At 49.1% G+C, this 21,638-nt stretch overlaps 1 protein-coding gene across 8 annotated transcripts in view; it reads right to left on the bottom strand.

Moving 5' to 3' along the window:
• Positions 1-21,638, bottom strand: part of LOC145536416 (polyprenol dehydrogenase-like) — a 264,105-nt gene that overhangs the window by 214,731 nt on the left and 27,736 nt on the right. For all 8 annotated transcript variants that reach the window (XR_014075833.1, XR_014075836.1, XR_014075831.1 and 5 more), the window contains exons 2-3: positions 8,108-8,215; positions 2,294-2,362 (exon numbers count right to left, since the gene is read on the bottom strand). Coding sequence is in view for 1 of the 8 variants with exons in the window: in XM_081565764.1 (XP_081421890.1) it covers positions 2,294-2,362; positions 8,108-8,215 (177 nt within the window). In the remaining 7 variants the exon portion in view is untranslated. The remainder of the gene's footprint in view (positions 1-2,293; positions 2,363-8,107; positions 8,216-21,638) is intronic.

Raw genomic sequence — 21,638 nt, 5'->3', positions numbered from 1 at the left:
ATCTACTACACAGCACAGGGAATTCTACTCAACATTCTCTAAGAACCAACGTGGGGAAAGAACCTGAAACGAAATACATGTATGTGTATAACTGAGTCGCTGGGTTGTATCGCTAAAACTAACATGATATACTTTATTTAGTTCTAAAACATTTTTAAGAAAGAATATGTGGAAAGGCGTGAAATTGACCGGGAAGACCCTCTTGATGGTGAAAAGTATAGAACAGTGACGCAAAGCAAGGGACGCCTGCCTCCCTTAAAAAGCAAAGGACAAGGGACTTCCCTGGTGGTACAGGGGCTAACAGTCCGATCTCCCCAAGCTGGGGACCTGGGTTCCATCCCTGGTCAGGGAACTCGAATCCTACACGCTGCAAGGAAAGCTCCCGCACGCTTCAGCGGGGGTCCAAGATTCCGTGTACCCCGGTAAGGTCCGGCAGGGACAAACAGTACATATTAAAACACAGAACAAAGCACAGAAACCACATTTCCCGGGATTCGTGACCAGGGAATTCCACCGTGGCTTGTGTGAGTCAGCAGTGAAATGTGCACAATGAAAGCCGACCTTCCTGCGGTCCTTTGAAGGCTACGTCACTCACCTGTTTCCGTCTGAGTCCCTCTGGATACTATCAAACCATTTCGCTGTTTGTTTGCTAGCGCTAGGGGTTTTATTGGTATTTTAGGGGTGGCTCTTTTTTTTTTTCTTGGTAAATTAGCACGACTATTTGCTCCAAATAAGAGAGCTTTTATCCGCCCGTAATTACTCAAAACCAGTATCTATTTCCAGTTGGGTTCATTTGAACATTGTAAAGTCATTTTCCTGTTTGTTTTGTGGAGCTGGCTTTTTTTCATTGGTATTGTGGGTGGCGCAGGGTTTTTTTTTTTTTTTGGTAAATTAGCATGACTATTTGGTCCAAATAAGAGAGGGTTCATTAGCATGCAATTACTGAAGACCAATATCCATTTAGGCTTCCCTCATAGCTCAGAGGGTAAAGAATCTGCCTGCAATGCAGGAGACCCTGGTTCGATCCCTGGGTTGGGAAGATCCCCTGGAGAAGGAATAAGCCACCCACTCCGGTATTCTTGGGCTTCCCTGGTGGGTCAGCTGGTAAAGAATCTGCCTGCAATGCAGGAGACCTGGGTTCGGTCCCTGGGTCAGGAAAATCCCCTGGAGAAGGGAAAGGCTACCTACTCCAGTATTCTAGCCTGGAGAATTCCGTGGACTCTATAGTCCACGGGGTCGCAGAGTCGGACACAACTGAGCGACTTTCACTTTCAATATCTATTTCCACTTGGACTTGTTTGACGCTTGTTGGTGGCATTTTGCTGCTTGTTAATGTTTCGTTGGGCTTTTATTGGTATTTTGGGGTGGCGTGGGTTTGTTTTTCTTCTTTTTTTTTTGGTAAACTGTTGTTGTTCAGCCACTAAGTGGCTTCCTTCCTCCATCAGGGATGACTTAGTGCCAAATGGACCCAGAGTTTCCGCTGGACCCCAGAACAATTATAAGCAGAACAAAGCACAGTTCAGTTCAGTTCAGTAGCTCCGTCGTGTCTGACTCTTGCAACCCCATGGACCGCAGCACGCCAGGCCTCCCTGTCCATCACCATCTCCCGGAGTTTGCTCAAACCCATGTCCATCGAGTCGGTGATGCCATCCAACCATCTCATCCTCTGCCGCCCCCTTCTCCTCCCGCCTTCAATCTCTCCCAGCATCAGGATCTTTTCGAATGCGGGGGACACAGGTTCTATCCCTCATCCGGGACGATCCCACGTGCTGTGGGAGACAGCTACGCCCGTGAACCACAACCTCTAGACCCTGTGCTCCAAAACAAGAGAACCCACCGCAGTGAGAATCCAGAACACGGCAACCAGAGAGGAGCCCTCGTCTGCCGCAACGACAGAAAAAGCCGGAGCAGCAGCGAAGACCCAGCACAGCCAAAAACAATGAATAAATAAATAACATTATTAAAAAAAACACACAAGAAGCAGAAGGAGGTGGATGCACCCGCCGGTAGGTAGGTACATCCGAAGATTCCTGAGTGGACACTGGCCTCGGAGGACCCTGGGAGTGGACAAGGCATGAGAACACGGCCCGAGTTCACAACCAACACCCTCCCTCACGGGTACCAAGCTTGCTGCCACCTTGCAGCGGCCAAGGAGGCCCAAAGGCCCTCAAAGAGAAGCTCCAGAGCAGAGACACGGCCCCCCTCCCCAAAGCCGCTTCCATCAGCCCCACGGGGAACCCGGACTCAGAGCAAAGCAGAAGCGCCATCCGTCCGGGGGCGATCAGTCAGGTACCTTGGTCGTTGAGCGTGTCCTCTTTTATCCTCCTCACGACCTCCTGGGCTTTGCTGTCGCTATTTCCAGCTGGAAGGGAAAGAGAGACACAGGACTCAGAGGAAGAGAACCGCTCCACGCGCAACAACGTTTCCTCGAGACGGTGAACAGCGAAGCCTGCCAAGTGTCTGCTTTCATTTCTGCTGCTGGGACTTGGCCAACGGCTCAGGGCAACCGTGGCTGATTCAATGTATCCGTTGAAGATACGCTTTCTTCAGCGTGGACTGGCCAAAAGCATGCTTGTCTGGGGGGGCTTCCCCGGTGGCAAAGAATCTGCCTGCAACGCAGGAGCTAAGATGCCCTGGAGAAGGAAATGGCAACCCACCCCAGGATCCTTGCCTGGAGAATCCAATGGACAGAGGAGCCTGGTGTGCTACAGTCCACGGGGTCGCAGAGAGTCGGACACGACTGAAGTGATTGAGCACACACACATACACACACACACACACACGCACACGCACACACACACACGCACGTATGCATTTCTGGGACATCTTACTTTTCGGTGATTCCACACACACGTGTCAGCTTACAGCATGAGAATCACAGTGAGGCCAAGAAGACGATGGGCCTGAAAGTGTCGACGGAAATGTCCCACTGGACACAGAACTTTCAAAGCCCTTCTGGTCCCGTGAACCCCCCCACTCACGGGTGGAGCTGTGAAAAGCATCATGAGGGAATGCGTGCAGTCCAGTGGTTAAGACTCCACACGTTTGCAGCCTGGGTTCAATCCCTGCCTGGGGGGGAGTCTAAGATCCCGCAAGCCACTGCTCGGCCAAACAGAAAAACAAACAAAACACAACAAAAGAAAGGGTTAGCCGCTCAGTCGTGTCCGACTCTCTGCGACCCCGTGGACTGCAGCCCACCAGGCTTCTCTGTCCGTGGGATTCTCCAGGCAAGAACACTGGAGTGGGTGGCCATGTCCTCCTCCAGGGGATCTTCCTGACCCAGGGACTGAACTGGGGTCTCCTGCATTGCAGGCAGATTCTTTACCATCTGGGCCTTCAGGGAAGCCCCCTCTAGGGCACGGGTCCCCATCATTTTGACCCCAGGGAGCAGTTTTGTGGAGAAGAGAAGGGGATGGTTTCGGGCTGATTCAAGCACATCACCTTTCTGGTGTACTCCATCTCATTATTATTCCATCGACTCCACCTCAGACCATCAGGCATTGGATCTCGGAGGCTGGGGACCCCTGCTCTAGGGTCCAAGCGCTTTCAGGGCTCCATGAAAACATCCTGCCTCTCTCAGCTGTTTCTGCACGCTGTTTGCATAGATGTGGGCTCCTTCCTGGTGTCTGATGGCATTCCCCACCACCTTGCTCTATATTACATGTTCTATGTTACTGACAAGCGCCCGGAATGAATCCAGGCTATGCCCTTTGCAAAACAAGAGGTGTTTACAGCAAAGAGTTCCACAGAAACTTAAGACAGAAGCAGTGACTGTTCTCGTCCGGTTGCTCGGTCGTGTCCGACTCTCTGCGACCCCGTGGACTGCAGCACGCCAGGCTTCCCTGTCCTTCACCATCTCCCGGAGCTTCTGCAAATTCACATCCCTTGGGTCAGTGATGCCATCCGACCATCTCATCCTCTGTCACCCCCTTCTCTTCCTGCCCTCAATCTTTCCCAGCATCAGGGTGGTGAGCCCCGTGAAAACAGAAACGCTTTTAGCTCCAGCTGGACGCAGAGAAGCGAAAAGTGGTGAAGGACATCTTTGAGGGAGGTGAATGAAAAGGGATTTAGAAACCGCCACCGCCACCCTGGAGAAGTTCAAAGCCACGGACATCAAGAAGACGCAGCTGCAAAAGTCATTTGCGCCTCAGGTGCCTTAAAGAAATAATTGCTATGTGGTTATGACTGGTTTGCTCAGAGATTCTTCCTGCGAGTGGGGGCCAAGGGGACAACGGGAAAGAAGGCGTGTCTTCCATCTCTAAACGCTGGACGCACCAAAGACCACCGTCTCCGAGAAAGAGAAGTCAGGGCTGAGTGGGGACACGGGCATGTATGAGCTTGCTTCTGAAATCAGTGCGTTTTTAAAATGTGTTCGTTCTAAATGAAACAAAGATGCGTCTTTTTAACGATCAAAAGGACAACACTCCGAGAAGACAGACATCATAAACCATTAGACGCCTTAACGGCAAAGCAACGATGAGACAGAAAGCAAAAATCAGAAGGAATAGAAGGGAAAAGGAAAAAAATAAATAATCACAGCGAGACATATTATTAAAATGCCATCTGCGGCCAGGCTGCCTGGCAGGGTCAGGCCACGTTGGCATCGAGGGCTGGCATAGCTGAGGCTCCAGTGAAGGGAGAAAGAAGCCCCAGTTCCTGAGAAAGATAGAGGGCACCTGAGAAAGCTGAGGGGGTGGAGGGTGGGCAGTGGCATCACAGGGCAAACTGGACACAGGGAAAAGGGCGTCCCCGCCCCGCCCCGGCCACAGAGCGCCCACTCCACGGTCAGGCAGCCACAGCAAGCACCATACGCTACTGCCTATATGTGCAATCTTAAAAAGACAGGTGATACAAAGGAACTTATTTACAAAAGAGACACGGACTGAAGGACATAGAAAACAAACTTACGGTTACCAATAAGGGAAAGGGCTGGGGAGAGATAAACTAGGAGCTTGGAATGGGCATATACAAACTGCGATATACAAAACATAACCAGCAAGGACCTGCTGTCCAGCACAGGGAACTCTGCTCAATACTCTGTAACAACCTTATGGTCCCCAGGGGGAAGGATGGGGGAAGGGATCGTCAGGGAGTCTGGGATGGACGTGGACACACTGCTGTATTGAACATGGAGAACCAGCAAGGACCTGCTGGACAGCACAGGGAACTCTGCTCAATACTCTGTAATAACCTTATGGTCACCAAGGGGAAGGGATAGTCAGGGAGTCTGGGATGGACGTGGACACACTGCTGTATTGAACATGGAGAACCAGCAAGGACCTGCTGGACAGCACGGGGAACTCTGCTCAATACTCTGTAATAACCTTATGGTCACCAAGGGGAAGGGATAGTCAGGGAGTCTGGGATGGACGTGGACACACTGCTGTATTGAACATGGAGAACCAGCAAGGACCTGCTGGACAGCACAGGGAACTCTGCTCAATGTCTTGTGGCAGGTTGGATGGGAGGGGAGTTTGGGGGAGAATGGATACATGTACATGTGTGGTTGAGTCTTCGCTGTCCACCTGAGACTATCACAGCATTGTTAATCCACTGTACCCCAATAAAAAATACTTTTGGTGTTAAAAAAAAAAGTTTAAAGAAAAAACATTGAAACACAATACAAATAAACTTATTTGCAAAACAGAAATAGACTCAGACATAGAGAACAAACTTATGGTTACAGGGGAAAGGTTAGGAGGAATAAATTAGGAGTTTGTGACGAACATACAGGCACGACCATATTTAAAATAGATACGCAGCAAGGACCTACTGCATAGCATGGGGAACTAAATGCAGTATCTTGTAATAACATAAACTGGGAAAAGAATTTGATGAAAGAGTATACAAATGCACAAATACAACTCTATGCCTCCGCTGTACACCTGAATGCAAGACAACATTGTGTATCAACTACGTGAGTGTTCTAAGTCGCTTCAGCCGTGTCCAACTCTTTGTGACCCCGTGGCCTGTAGCCCGCCAGGCTCCCCTGTCCATGGGATTCTCCAGGCAAGAATACTGGAGTGGGCCAGAATACTGCCCTTCTCCAGGGGATCTTCCCGACCCAGGGATCAAACGTGGGTCTCCTGCATTGCAGGCGGATTCTCTGCCGTCTGAGCCACCAGGGAAGACCATGCTTGACCGTAGACTGTTGCTAATGTCGCGTCAACATCTACTGGGGACCTACTAGCATCTCCGGAAACACTCCACTAAAGGAGGCAGGGCACAGACACGGCGGGCCTGCCTCGCCCTCCACCCCTGTTCGGTGGCGGTTAAGTTTTATACAAGCCACAAAGCAAGGGTTCAAGGGCACCACGTCACGGGGGAAGGGCAAACTCCCACGCTGAGATTCGCTCCGTGAAGGATGAACCCTGCTCACCAGATTGTAAAGGTCTGCAGGAAGGAACAAAAGTACCACTTGTTAGGAAAAAACCAAGATATTGAACCCAAATCAAGGCAAATGAATGATGGACCTGAAGCTGAACCTGGTTCATCACCTGCTGGAAAAAAAAAAAAGTTTTATTGGCACACAAGCCCTGCTCATTCCTCATCAATCCTGAAGGAAATCAGTCCTGAATACTCATTGAAAGGACTGATGCTGAAGCTGAAACGCCAATACTTTCACGACCTGATGCAAAGAGCTGACTCTTTGGAAAGACCCCAATCCTGGGAAAGGTTGTAGGCAGGAGGAGAAGGGGACGACAGAGGATGAGATGGTTGGATGGCATCACCGACTCAATGGACGTGAGTTTGAGCCAGCTCCGGGAGATGGTGAAGGACAGGGAAGCTTGGTTTGCTGCAGTCCATGGGGTCGCAAAGAGTCGGACATGACTGAGCCACTGAACAAGAACAGCTGCAAGCAATACCTAAGAGGTAAAACCAGACCTATAGTACAATTTTTATCAAAACGGACACCATAAAAGGGATTGATTAAATGCAGAGGATGTCCGGAGAAATGTGATCAATGTTACGTTTTGTCTTTTTTTTCTTTCTTCAAAGCTCATCTACCCTGTATCTTTTTTCCAGCTGATTTAAACAGCTGCAATATTCACAAATGTAAACCGAGTTGACCTGAAGGGTCTTCACTTTGCTAGCAGAAGAAAGTCCCTTCATTTCCAAAGCTGATTTAGGGACCAAAATAAGCCATCAGAAAGCTTCAAAAAGAAGAAGGGGAAACCTGAGAGTGTCTTCACTGTGCGGCTACAGAAGATGTTTGACACCGGCTAGGAGCTGATTCCGTGACATCCCAAAGGCACATATGGAAGTCCTGACCCCCAGGACCTGAGAATGAGGCTGTATTAGGAGGTGAGAGTCTTTGAAGAGGGGGTGAAGCTGAAACAAGGTCAGCAGGCTGAGTCCTGATCCCAGAGGGCTGCGGTCCACATACGCAGAGGTCAGGACACAGAGACACCCAGAGGGACGACCATGTGAGGACTCGGGGAGGAGACGGCCATCCGCATGCCCAGGAGAGAGGCCTGGGGAGGAACCAGCCCTGCCCACACCTGGGTCTCAGACTCCAGCCTCCAGGACTGCGGGAGGGTAAATGTACGCTGCTTACTCTATCCAGTCTGTGCCGTAATTTGTTATGACAGGTCCGGGAGGCTAACCCACACTTACTGTCATTGATTGCAGTGAGTCACACAGGTAAAAAAAAAAAAAAACCAAAACACATGATCCAGATTAAAGGAGAAGCTAGACTTCTACCCAAAAAAAAAGAGTGTCACCATTTCCTGTCTGTTTCAGGTTTTCAGGGTTGACCGTTAAGGCCTTCTGTACCTGCTGGCTCTGATCTTTAGTTGCTAAGTCGTGTCTGACCCTTTGCGACCCCCTGGACCGTAGCCCGCCAGGGTCCTCTGTCCACGGGATCCTCCAGGCAAGAATACTGGAATGGGTTGCCATGCCCTCCTCCAGGCCATCTTCCCAACCCAGGGATCGAACCCAGGTCTCTTGCATCTCCTACACTGGCAGGCGGATGCTCTACCACTGGGCCGCCTGGGAAACCCCCCCAGGTCTGTAACCACACCGATATCTCCATAACACAGAGGCAAACGATGCCGTATCTCCCAGTCACTCTCACATACAAGGTACTGCACAGAGGAATCATCACCTATGATAACGTGCATGCCCAGCTTCGCCAGGTACTTTGCGGTTGAGTATCCGATGCCATCGGTCCCTCCGGTCACTATGGCAACACGTTCGGGTTGCGGAGAGAAGACTGCAGAAGAAAGAAAGAAAGAAAAAGAAAACAAGTAAGGTTTAGAAGCAGAGCACACGTCGGTCCGAATGAAGTCACACGAGAGGGCGCGATGCCAGCGGGAGCTGTGGTTCGATACCTGTGGTTTTGTTCCTGTGAGTTATTTACAGGCTCAGGATGGGAGAGGGTAACACAGGACCTTCGCCCTGACTGATGACTGCCTGGGCTTCCCGGGAGGGGCGTAGGGGTAAAGAAGCCATCTACGCGGTTCTATCCCGGTCTCCAGAGCCCCTGGAGGAGGAAATGGCAACCCACTCCAGTGTTCTTGCCTGGAGAATCCCATAGACAGAGGAGCCTGCCGGGCTACAGTCCCTGGGGTCGCAAGGAGTCGGACACAACTGAGCAACTGAGCAGGCAGGTATTGAGACAGCCTGGTGTGCACACGTCACAAAGCCTTGCTCACCCCCACAGACATCTCTATGCAAGAGTGAACGCTGCCAACATGCCGTGCAGAAAGGCTGAGATGAGGAACACGGCCGAGGGCCCTGGGTTGAGCGTCCTGGATTGATCCCCCCGGACCAGGCCGTCTGTGTTGCAACGTGGAGGTCTTACACCTGTACACACTTTCTTCCTCCGGGGCACTTGGGAAGGCGAGTGCCGTGAACGTATTGAACATCGTTTTCTACAATGTTTGGAGACGGCATGAACAACACAGGGTATCTCGCAAAAACCGTGAACGTTACGACTGCTCTAACCGTTGACCTTTGCACGAACCAACGTGGATCCAAACACGTGAGAACACAGGTTGATGTTTCGACCTAAAGCTTGCTGTTTCTGACTCACGGGCAGAGAGGACACACATAGGGTTGTCTAGGCGGGGAGACGGGGTGGGGGAGGGAAGGGTTGCTCGCCTGGGGTTAGCGGATACAATCTGTTATATATAGCATGGTTAAACAGCAAGGTCCTGCTATATAGAGCAGGGAACAGTATTCAATACCCTGTGATAAACCATCACGGTAAAGGATACGTAACAAGATGTGTGTGTATGTGGGCATATGGATATATATATATATATATAGGGGCTTCCCAGGTGGCTCAGTGGTAAAGAAACCGTCTGCCAACACGGGAGACCCCGGTTCGATCTCTGGGTGGGGAAGATCCCCTGGAGGAGGGCATGGTAACCCTCTCCAGGATTCTTGTCTGGAGAACCCCGTGGGCAGAGGAGCCTGGCGGGCTGCAGTCTAGGGGGTCGCAGAGAGTCGGACATGACTGAGCAACTGACCACAGCCTGGACCATCCCCGAGAGGAGGCGGGACACCACGCCAGGCAGGGTTACACGGGCAAGAAGCGGGGTTCGTCTGGAGGCACAGGGAGTGGGGAAAACTAGACAAGAGCCTTGATGGGGATTTGTGCAGGAAGGCGGAGGTGAGGGCGGGCGTGCAGGCCTGGGATGGGCCGCGGTGAAGGATTCCAGCAGGTCCTGGGTGCAAGGGCGGTCCTGGTTGTCTGCTACCCGCCCTGGGAGGGGGGTGGGTGCAGGTGGATGGAGGCCCAGGGTCTAGGAGCCCCTGCCAGGAAGGGGTAGGGCTGACCCCCCTGGACGGACGGGTCACTTTGCATATGAGCCGCAAGCTGCGAGGTGAGTTAGTTGCTACGTGTAGGAACTGGCTGGTCCTAGGAGATTTACTATAGGATCCACGCCGGTCAGTTCAGTTCAGTCGCTCAGTCGTGTCTGACTCTTTACAACCCCATGGACTGTAGCCCACCAGCCTCCTCTGCCCATGGGATTCTCTAGGCAAGAATACAGGAGTCGGTTGCCATTTCCTCCTCCAGGGGATCGTCCCAACCCAGGGATCAAACCCGTGTCTCCTGCACTGCAGGCAGATTCTTTACCACTGATCCACCAGAGAAGCCATAATAAATACTGTTAGGACATCTAAATAGAGGCTTTGAAAACATGAAATTAGATCCATAACTCCTAAGACACATCTAAATAAACTCCAAGAGGAAAAAAGCTAAAAACTGAAACTATTCAAAGAATGCACAAATTTACCTGTAACCTCAGACCAGAAAACTCTTTGCTAATTCTAAGGAAAACACCAATTTCACTCTAAAAAAAAAAAATTGTATATTGTTGAAAAAAAAAAAAAAACCACCAAGAGATTTCCCTGGTGGTCCAGTGCTTAAAAATCTGTGCTTCCATTCCAGGGAATGAAGGTTCAATCCTTGGTCAGGGAACTAAGATTCCATATGCCTGGCAACGTGGCCCCCAAAAATTATTTAAAATAAATTTTTACAAAAACACCATAAGCAAAGTCAGACAGAAATGATGAACTGGGACAAAGTCTGCAACTCCCATCGCATTCAAAGAACTATTTTCCTAAAATGCAAAGGGTTCTGAAAAGCCAAGAAACAAAAGGCTCTCTAGAGAAGGACAAAAACATCTGTTGACATAAAAACATATTTAAAAACTTCCCTGACTGTCCATTCATTAAGACTTCGCCATCCAGTACAGGGGCTGTGGGTTGGATCCCTGGTCAGAGAGCTAAGATCCGCGTGCCTTAGGGTCAAGACCCCAAAACTTAAAACAGAAACAATACTTCAACAAATTCAACAAAGATTTAAAAAAAAAAACTTGTGACCCCCATGGACGATAGCCACCAGGCTCCTCTGTCCATGGGATTTCCCAGGCAAGAATACTGGAGTGGGTTGCCTCCTCCAGGGGATCTTCCTGACCCAGGGATCAAACCCAAGTCTCTTACATCTCCGGCACTGCAGGCATATTCTTTAATGCTTGAGCCATCGGGGAAGCCCCAGAAACAATACTGTAACAAAAATCAGTTCAGTCGCTCAGTCGTGTCCGACTCTTTGTGACCCCATGAACCGCAGCACGCCAGGCCTCTCTGTCCATCACCAACTCCCGGAGTCTACCCAAACCCATGTCCATCGAGTCGGTGATGCCATCCAACCATCTCATCCTCTGTCATCCGCTTCTCCTCCCGCCCCAAATCCTACCCAGCATTAGGGTCTTTTCCAATGAGTCAACCCTTCGCATGAGGTGCCCAAAGTATTGGAGTTTCAGCTTCAACATCAGACATTCCAATGAACACCCAGGATTGGCCTCTTTTAGGATGGATTGATTGGATCTCCTTGCAGTCCAAGGGACTCTCAAGAGTCTTCTCCAACACCACAGTTCAAAAGCATCAATTCTTCGGCGCTCAGCTTTCTTCACCGTCCAACTCTCACATCCATACCTGACCACTGGAAAAACCATAGCCTTGACTAGACGGACTTTTGTTGGCAAAGTAATGTCTCTGCTTTTAAATATGCTATCTAGGTTGGCCATAACCTTCCTTCCAAGGAGTAAGCGTGTTTTAATTTCATGGCTGCAATCACCATCAGCAGTGATTTTGGAGCCCAAAAAAATTAAGTCTGACACTGTTTTCACTGTTTCCCCATCTATTTCCCATGAAGTGATGGGACCAGATGCCATGATCTTAGTTTTCCGAATGTTGAGGTTTAAGCCAACCTTTTCACTCTCCTCTTTCACAAACAAAATTAGCAAGCATTTAAAAAAAAAAAAACTTAAGACAGAAACAATATTATAACAAATACGATGAAGTGAAAGTCGCTCAGTCGTGTCCGACTCTCTGTGACCCCATGGACTATACATACAGTCCACGGAATTCTCCAGGCCAGAATCCTGGAGTGGGTAGCCTTTCCCTTCTCCAGTGGATCTTCCCAACCCAGGGATTGAACCCAGGTCTCCCGCATTGCGGGCGGATTCTTTACCAGCTGAGCCACCAGGGAAGCTGAAGAATCCTGGAGTGGGTAGCCTGTCCCTTCTCTAGGGGATCTTCCCGACTCAGGAATCGAACTGGGGTCTCCTGCATTGCAGGTGGATTCTTTACCAACTGAGCTACCAGGGAAGCCCAAAACAAATACAGTAAAGGCTTTAAAACAATAAAAATACAATTTAAAAAAATTAAATGCTTAAAAAAAAAAAAAAGCAATACTGAACTGGCCCTTCAAAACACGGGTCCAAGTTTACACCCAGTAAGGGACGTGTTAATAGCTAATAAAAACTGCAAGATACCATCCAACCCAGCACATTGGTGAGAGTTCAAAGACTTCAACATCACATTCTCTGGTGTGGCCACGGGGACCCCACCCTGACCTACAAAGTGGATGGGAGTGCAAAACGGCTCAGTCCCCGTCGGAGAAAATTGTGTCATATCTGCCCCAATTAGGTGTGACTCTTTCATTTGATCTCGCAAAGTCACTTCTAGGAATCAGCTGCGAAGAGGCCAGGTCAGGTGCCAACTTACAGCCAAGACTCTTTGCAACAGCGCTATGTCTGCATGCAGTAAAAATGTATTGGCCACCTGCCGCTGTAGTTGTCCGGTCTCTAAGTCATGTCTGACTCTGTGACCCCACGGACCGTCGTGAAGTTACAAAGAATAAACCCTACGCGTTCTTGCAAGAGGTTTGTATTTTTAAACCCCCAATTTCAGGTCTTCGCCCCATTGAGAGTTAATGTAAGGGTCTATTCATAATAGTGGAGTATGGTGGTGTTGTGTTTAGTTGCTCAGTCGTGACTGATTCTATGTGAACCCATGGACTATAGCCCGCCAGGCTCCTCGGGGGTAAAGGACCCGCCCGGCCAAGGCAGGAGACGCAGGTTCCATCCCTGATCCAGGACAATCTCACACGCCAGGGGGGCAACACCTGGGCTCCAGGGTCCAGGACCCGCAACTCCTGAAGCCCGTGCGTCCGACAGCTCCTGTTCCACAACATGGGAAGTCACCGCAATGATAACCCCACACAGTCCAACTAGAGACCAGCCCCTGCCCTCTGCAATGAAAGAAAGCCCACGTGTAGCAACCAAGACCCAGCACAGTTCAATTCAGTTCAGTCGCTCAGTTGTGTCCGACCCTTTGCGACCCCATGGACTGCAGCACACCAGGCCTCCCTGTCCATCACCAACTCCCAGAGTCCACCCAAACCCATGTCCAATGAGTCAGTGATGCCATCTTACCACCTCATCCTCTGTCACCCCCTTCTCCTCCTGCCTTCAATCTTTCCCAGCATCAGGGTCTTTTCCAACGAGTCAGCTCTTCGCATCAGGTGGCCAAAGGATTGGGGTTTCAGCTTCAGCATCAGTCCTTCCAATGAACACCCAGGACTGATTTCCTTTAGGATGGACTGGTTGGATCTCATTGCAGTCCAAGGGACTCTTAAGAGTCTTCTCCAACACCACAGTTCAAAAGCATCAATTCTTCGGCGCTCAGCTTTCTTTGCATTCCAACTCTCACATCCATACATGACCACTGGAAAAACCATGGCCTTGACTAGATGGACCTTTGTTGACAAAGTCATGTCTCTGCTTTTTAATATGCTGTCTAGGTTGGTCACAACTTTCCTTCAAAGGAGTAAGCATCTTTTAATTTCATGGCTGCAGTCACCATCAGCAGTGATTTTGGAGCCCAAGAAAATAAAGTCTGACACTGTTTCCACTGTTTCCCCATCTATTTGCCATGAAGTGATGGGACCGGATGCCATGATCTTAGTTTTCTGAATGTTGAGCTTTAAGCCAACTTTTTCACTCTCCTCTCTCACTTTCATCAAGAGGCTCTTTAGTTCTTCACTTTCTGCCATAAGGGTGGTGTCATCTGCATAAGACCCAGCACAGCCAAAAGCAAATCAATCAATAAAAAGTAATTTAAAAAAGAAAAAAAAAAAAGGCAGCTCAGGTCTTGGCAAATGAACCGTTGGCTAAGGCACAGCGTTTGCAGGGCGAGCCGCGCGGTCCCTTGCGGGCTATGTTTAGACACTCCGCAGTCATCTTTCTAAGTGTCTAACTCGGAGGGCTGACCTCACGGCTCGGGGATGGCCGGCAGCTTGGGAAAACAGCAGCATGACAGGGCTCCGTACGCCGAGCTCGCGACACGTGAGAGCCGCCCCTAATGTCACAGGGAAGAACAAATCTGACTCTGTCTTTTGCTGTTGTTCAGTCGCTCGGTCGTGTCTGACTCTTTGTGACCCCATGGACTGCAGCACGCCAGGTTTCCCTGTCCATCACCAACTCCCAGAGCTTGCTCAAAATCACCGGTATTCGAACTGTTTCTTTTACTTTAACCTTTGCACCCTTTTGCTTTGACTAGGAATGGTGCCCGTAGCCTGAAATAGACAGGACAGTTCATTTCTGGGTTCTGATCTTTAAGGGCGTAACCCTTTTCTACTCACAGAGCATTTAAAAAGTTGCAGAAGAGAGAATAACCTTTGTTTGGTTGGAGACTTATAGTAACATTATAGACAGGATAGTTCATTCTTAGGCTCTGACCTTTAAGGGTATAACATTCATAGAGAGATAAAAAGTTGCAGAGTAGAAAATAACGTTTGTCTTCTTGGAGGTGCATAGGAACACCATAAACACATTCTCAGTCTCAGATCTTTAGGAGTATAACCCTTTTCCATTCACAGAGAGATTTAAAAAGTTGCAGAACAGAGAATAACCTTTGTCTGGTTGGAGGTTTAGAGTAACATTATAAATAGACAGGAGAGTCCATTCTCCAGGCTCTGACCTTTAAGGGGACAACACTCTTCCATTCACAGAGAGGTCAGAGGTTGCAGAACAGAGAAAAACACTTGTGTTGTTGGAGGTTAAGGTGAGCGTCGTAGTGGCCGTGGATTCCTGAACCAAGAAGTTTGCAATCACTAACCTCACCCCCTTCCTCACCCGGCCCTTAAAAAGGCTTTGCTGAGACATTCAGGAGGTTCAGGATTTGAGGGCACCAGACACCTGACTCCTTGCATGACCCTGCAGTAAAGCTTCCTCTGCTCCAAACTCCAACGTTTCAGCTTGTCCGTCTTCACGGTGCATTGGGCAGACAGACTCGCAACCGGTAGCAAAAGAGGAAGGTGTGTGTGTGACAATTCACTCACAAAAGCAGTAAAAGACATGGTAACGTTGGTTGTTTCTTCGCAAATGATGAGGAAAAACAGCCAGGAAAGCAAGGACGGCTTTTCATAAGCAAGACGCAGACACTATGCAGGCAATAATCGATCTCTCGGACCACGAAAAGATTGCTTCATCCCACGGAACCAAAACTGCCTCGAAATACAGCAAAAGGAAAAACAGAAAGCGTGCCACGTAGGAAGACGGTCACACTCTTTGTCTGTGAAGAGTTCTTGTAAAATAATTCGAAAACATTTAACAACTCTCCCGAAAAGAGAAAAAAGAAGGAAATGAACAAAAAATTCACTGCGACCGATTAAGACACAGATGTAGACAAGGATGTTGGAACTGGCTCAGTCGTGTCTGACTCTCTGTGATCCTGTGGACTGGAGCCCACCAGGCTCCTCTGTCCATGGGATTCTCCAGGCAAGGATCCTGGAGTGGGTTGCCATGCCCTTTTCCAGGGGATGTTTCCAACCCAGGGATTGAACCCAGGGCTCCTGCATTGCAGGGCGGTTGTTTCCCACTGAGAACCATGGTGGGGAATTTTCAAACCCACACGCACACATAAATCGCCAGGATCACACAGACAGACACAGGAGCGAACACGTTAGGACAGGAGATGGGGATGAAAGCATTGCATTGCATCAGTCCGCCTCTCGGTTTCAGATATGGTACTTGGAACAATCATGATACAAGAGGGCTGTTCTTGCAGAAAAGCAGGAACACTGGTGCTCCATTTAATTCTTTATAAGTGTACCTGAATCGATAACTATCTCAATGTAGCAGCTTTTATTTACATGCGTATTTTGGCCGCTACGCCCAGCCTGCAGTTCCCCAACCAGGGGTCGAACCCAGGGTCCCGGCAGTGAGAGCACCAAGTCCTAACCGTTGCTCCGCCCACCAGGGAACTCCCAGGAACTTTTTGTAAAAAGTCTAAACTCATGCCTTCACTGAAAAAAAGAAAACAAGAAGAATATAGCCTTCTTAAAGTATAAAGCAAGGAGATCCAACCAGTCCATCCTAAAAGAAATGGAAATCAGTCCTGAATGTTCATTGGAAGGACGGATGCTGAATCTGAAACTCCAATCCTTTGGCCACCTGATGCGAAGAACTGGCTCACTTGAAAAGACCCTGATGCTGGGAAAGATTGAAGGCAGGAGGAGAAGGGGATGACAGAGGATGAGATGGTTGGATGGCATCACCGACTCGATGGACATGAGTTTGAGCAAACTCAGGGAGTTGGTGATGAATAGGGAAGTCTGGTGTGCTGCAGTCCATGGGGTCACAAAGAGTCGGACATGACTGAACTGAACTGAAAGTATAAAGTGAAATGTGGCTTCCCTGGTGGCTCAGTGGTAAAGAATCCGCCTTGCAATGCAGGAGACACGGATTCAGTCCCTGGTCTAGGAAGATCCCACATATCAGGGAGTAACTAAGCCCAGTGAGCCATGACTCCTGAGCCTGAGATCTAGAGCCTGGGGGCCAAAACTCCTGAAGCTTGCGTGCCCTGGGGCCCAGGCTCTGCAACAAGAGAAGCCCCCACAGTGAGAAGCCCGCACACTGCAAGTAGTAGCCCCTGCTCGCCACAACTAGAGAAAATAAATACACAAATGAAATTTAAAACAGAAAAAAGCCTCAAATCAAAGAACTCTGCCATCTTGGCCCCTGTCCAGCTATGTTGAAATAACCCGAGCTTTGTGGCTACTTTTAGAATTGGGGGCTGACTCCGTGCCTGGTCCCTTTTTTTTATCAGATACTGGCGGCTGGACACCCAGCCGAGGCACCTCGCTGTCACGAGACAGAAGTAGGCGCCAGGTACAGGGGTTTTGAAAGCCCAGGGCAGTGGCAACACCACCTCCCCTCTGTTATCTGCGAGGTTCCTGGACTTTGATTTATGTCCCGCATTTCCTATCTTCTGCAGACACGTGTAAGCCGCTGTGAATTCTTCGTGAGAGCGCGTGGGTCGTCTATTCACTGCTTCAGCCCTTAAATCTTTGCTCCTGAGCTCTCCTGGGAAACAACAGAAGTCTGCTAAGAGAGCATCAGGAAAACATAAATCCAAGCCACAGCGAGTTACTGGTTCACAACCGGGAGGATGGCTGCTTCGTCAAGAAAGGGAGGAAGGACAGGGGAAGACGGAAGGGCAGAGAGAGAAAGAAGAAGGAGGAAAAAGGAAAGAAAAAACGGAGAAAGAGGTCAAGAAAGAAAGGGAGAAAAAAAAAAAAAAAAAAAGAAAGGGAGAGAGGAGGAAAGAAGGGAAAGGAGAGACAAAGAAAGAAAGGAAGAGAGTATAAAGTTAGTGGGGAGGTAGAGAAGTCAGAACCCTCCTGCAACGTTGACGCAGATGTAAGCTGGAGTGGCCACTTGGACAGAGTCTGACGGCGCTTCAAGAGGTTAGACATGGAGATACAACAGCCCAGCTGTGCCACACCTAGGTTCCATCTATCCCGGAGAAATGAAAACACGCATCCACTCAAATACGCATGACGAAGCTTGATTCAGAGGAGCTTGATTCACAATAGCCAGAAATGTGAGAATAGCCCAAGTGTGGATGGACTGATGGATGGATGGATGGATGATGGATGGATGGATGAGTGGATGCATGGATGGATGATGGATGGATGGGTGGATGGATGATGGGTGGATGGATGGGTGAATGGATGGATGGATGGGTGGGTGGGTGTATGATAGATGGATGCATGGGTGGATTGATTGATGGATAGATGGGGGGGTGTGGATGGATGTTGGATGGATGGGTGGGTGGGTGGATGGATGTTGGATGGATGAATGGACAGATGGATGATGGATGATGGATGGATAATGGATGGATGGATGATGGATAGGTCGATGGATGGATGGATGGGTGGATGATGGATGGATGGGTGGATGATGGATGGATGGGTGGATGGATGACGGGTGGATGAGTGGGTGGATGATGGGTGGATGGATGATGGATGAGCAGATGGATGGATATAGATGGTGTATTATGGATGGGTGGGTGGATGGATGGTTAAACAGCATGAGATGGTGGAATATAACGCAGCCATGAAAAGGAGTGAAGCTCTGACACAGGCTACAGTGTAGATGGACCCTGAACACACGATGTTCAGAGAGAGAAATCACATGCGAAAGGCCATATATTTCATGATCCAATTTATACAAAAGACACAAACAGGCAAACGCATGGAGACAGAGGGTACACTGGTGGTCTCCAGGGGCTGGAGAGAGGCAGAAGAGTGAGGAACAACAGGTAATAGCCACAGGAATCTTTTTGTGGCTGTTGTTGTTTAGTTGCCAAGTCGTTTCCGACTCTTGTGCGACCCCATGCACTGTAGCCCCACCAGGTTCCTCCGTCCATGAGATTTTCCGGGCAAGGACACGGGAGTGGATTGCCATTTCCTGCCCCAGGGGATCTTCCAGATCCAGGGATCAAACCCGCATCTCCTGTGTTGCCAAGATTCCTTGCCACTGAGCCACCTGGGAAGGGGGTGATAAAAAGAAGTTCAAAGATGACACAGTAGTGGTGCTTGTCCAGCTCTGCAAATACCCTAAGAACCACTGAATTGCGCCACAGAAAGGATGCATTGTATGGTGAACAGACTCTCGGTTTAAAATGGGGGAAACGCCGTGTTTAATCAGGAATATTGGGGGGTGAGTGGGCACTTGGAAATTCTGGCATTCTTCTCACCAATGAATAATAACCTATACTACCCACGCTTTCCTGGTGCTGTTACCAACACTGTCTACTTTATTATGCAAGTGTGTATGGGGTGTTAGTCACTCAGTCGTGTCCGACTCTTTGCGACCCCATGGACTGTAGCCCACCAGGCTCCTCTGTCTATGGGATTCTCCAGGCAAGAGGACTGGAGTGGGTTGCCATTTCTGTCTCAAGAGTCCTCAAAATTGAGAGAAAATAATGTTCAAGTGACGCGCATCTGCCCTTCTAACGCAACTGGCTGCAGGATTCTGTTTTCCTGAAAACACAGCATCACTAGGTCACTAAGAAAGGCTGTGTCGGTAAACCACGACAATTAAGAAGCTTCCACGTCTCACTAGTGAGAATCTTCTGCCAGATGCACCGTGGGAAGCGGACTTGAAGGATACAGTGTCCACTTCGGACACTGTACCCGCCTGTGACCCTCCTGGTGACCAGGGAACAGGAACACGACGGTCATTTATTCTGGGGGACAGAACGATCTACAGGCATTAAGGTGGGAGAGCAAAGAGGGGCAGAGATGGGACGGCTTAGGACACGGTTAGATCACATCATCTATCCATCAACCCTCAAATGAGGCTGGCAGAAAGGGAAACAACCCCACACAGCTGTCCAGACCTCACACATCTCTACCAAGGACCCAGTTTTGTCCTTTTTCATGGATGAGTAATATTCCGCTGTCTGTGTGTACCACATTTTTATCCGTTCACCTGTTGACGGACGTCTAGGTTGCTTCTGCGTCCCGGCTATTGTAACACAGCCCTGCTGTGAACTTTGGGGCGTGTGTACCTTTCTAAATGACAGTTTTGTCTGGATATGCAGCTAGAGTGGGACTGCTGAATCACATGGTAGGACTGTGTTTAGTTTTCTAAGGAACCTCCACGCTATTGAGGCTGCATCCATTTACATTCCCACCAACGGTGTAGGAGGTTCCCTTTTCTCCACACCCTCTCCAGCATTGATTGTTTGTAGATTTTTTTTGATGATGGCCATTCTGACCGGTGTACCTCACTGTCATTTTGAGGTGAATTTCCGTTCAATGTACAGCAGAAACTAACACGACGTACTGAAGCAAGTATACCCCAATTTAAAAAATAATAACATTCAATTGAATATTCAAAAAACATTTTTTTGAAGTTAGTGCTGTGAGCAGTGGTCTGAGGAATGATAGTGTCAGTTGTTACACATGTCACCTTTTCCAGTGAATTTTGTCACCAGACCCACGTCTCCCCAGACACCCCGAGGACGAGGCTCACTGATCTCCACCCCCATCTTCCAAATGAACAGAGGACAAGAAGAAAACAGTATCGGTGGGAGTGTCTACAGGCAAATTCTGCAACCTCCCTAGTCATAGGCCACGTAACACCAAAGGAGTTTTCACAGGCAGGAACACTCTTCACAATTCTTTTGTAATGAATACATCTCAGGCATATTCTCTAAACCCTAAATAAGCCCAAGTCCTCAGGATATTCCAAGTGAGCAGGAAACTTGCTTTTGGGGGAACACAACCATGAGCTGAAGGACCAGATGGCAGGGTCCCCGGAAAATTGTACCGAACTGTACGATTTAATGGGTGGGTTATTTGTCACTAATCCTAAGCAAAGTCAACACTGAGCATTCATTGGAAGGACTGAAGCTGAAGCTGAAGTGCCAACACTTGGGCCACCGGATGCAAAGAGCTGACTCACTGGAAAAGACCCTGATGCTGGGAAAGATTGGAGGCAGGAGGAGAAGCGGACAACAGAGGACGAGATGGTTGGATGGCATCACCGACTCGATGGAAATAACTTTGAGTAAACTCCGGGAGATGGTGAAGGACAGGGAGGCCTGGCGTGCTGCAGTCCACGGGGTCACAGAGTCGGACGCGGCTGAGCACTCATGCATTCATGGCTGACAGGGACTCAGCTTCTGTAATACCTGCATCTCTAACTGGCTTTCTTTTAGTACAATCTATGCACATAAAGTATGTACTAGTTACAGGTCTCTCCAAAGACACAGATCAACAGGACACAGAGAGACACACACAGAGAGACACAGACATGTCTGGATGTGAGAGCTGGACCATAAGTAAGGCACAGCGCCAAAGAATGGATGCTTTTGAACTGTGGTGTTGAAGAAGTCTCTTGAGAGTCCCTCAGACTGCAAGGAGATACAACCGGTCCATCCTAAAGGAGATCAGTCCTGAATATTCCTTGGAAGGACTGATGCTGAAGCTGAAACTCCAATACTTTGGCCACCTGATGCAAAGAGCTGACTCAGTGGGAAAGACCCTGATGCTGGGAAAGAATGAAGGCAGGAGGAGAAGGGGAGGACAGAGGATGAGATGGTTGGATGGCATCACCGACTCAATGGACATGAGTTTGAACAAAATCCAGGAGATGATGAAGGACTGGAAAGCCTGGCGTGTTGCAGTCCATGGGGTTCCAAAGAGTTGGACACAACCGAGCAACTGAACAACAAGACCAGCAGGCTGGAGACTAAGGAAGAGCTGAAGTTACAGCTCAAGTCCCAAGATCATTGGAAGGCACAATTCCCACTTCTTTAGGGAACCCCAGTCTTTTTTCAAATTGAGGTCGTCAACTGATAAGACAAGGCCCACCCACATTATGGCAGATAATCCAGTTAACTCAAAGTCTACTAATCTCAATTTTTTAATGTGGGGCCATTTTTATAGTGTTTATTGAATTTGTTACAATACTGCTTCTGTTTTGGTTTTTTGGTGTTTTCTTGTAACGAGGCAAACACTGGTTGCTATAACGAAGTTACCC

The sequence above is a fragment of the Giraffa tippelskirchi genome, chromosome X (assembly GCF_054371585.1).
Source record: "Giraffa tippelskirchi isolate mGirTip1 chromosome X, T2T-mGirTip1v1.2.pri, whole genome shotgun sequence".
Classification (NCBI taxonomy): domain Eukaryota; kingdom Metazoa; phylum Chordata; class Mammalia; order Artiodactyla; family Giraffidae; genus Giraffa; species Giraffa tippelskirchi.
This window is presented reverse-complemented; position numbering and strand designations above follow the sequence as displayed.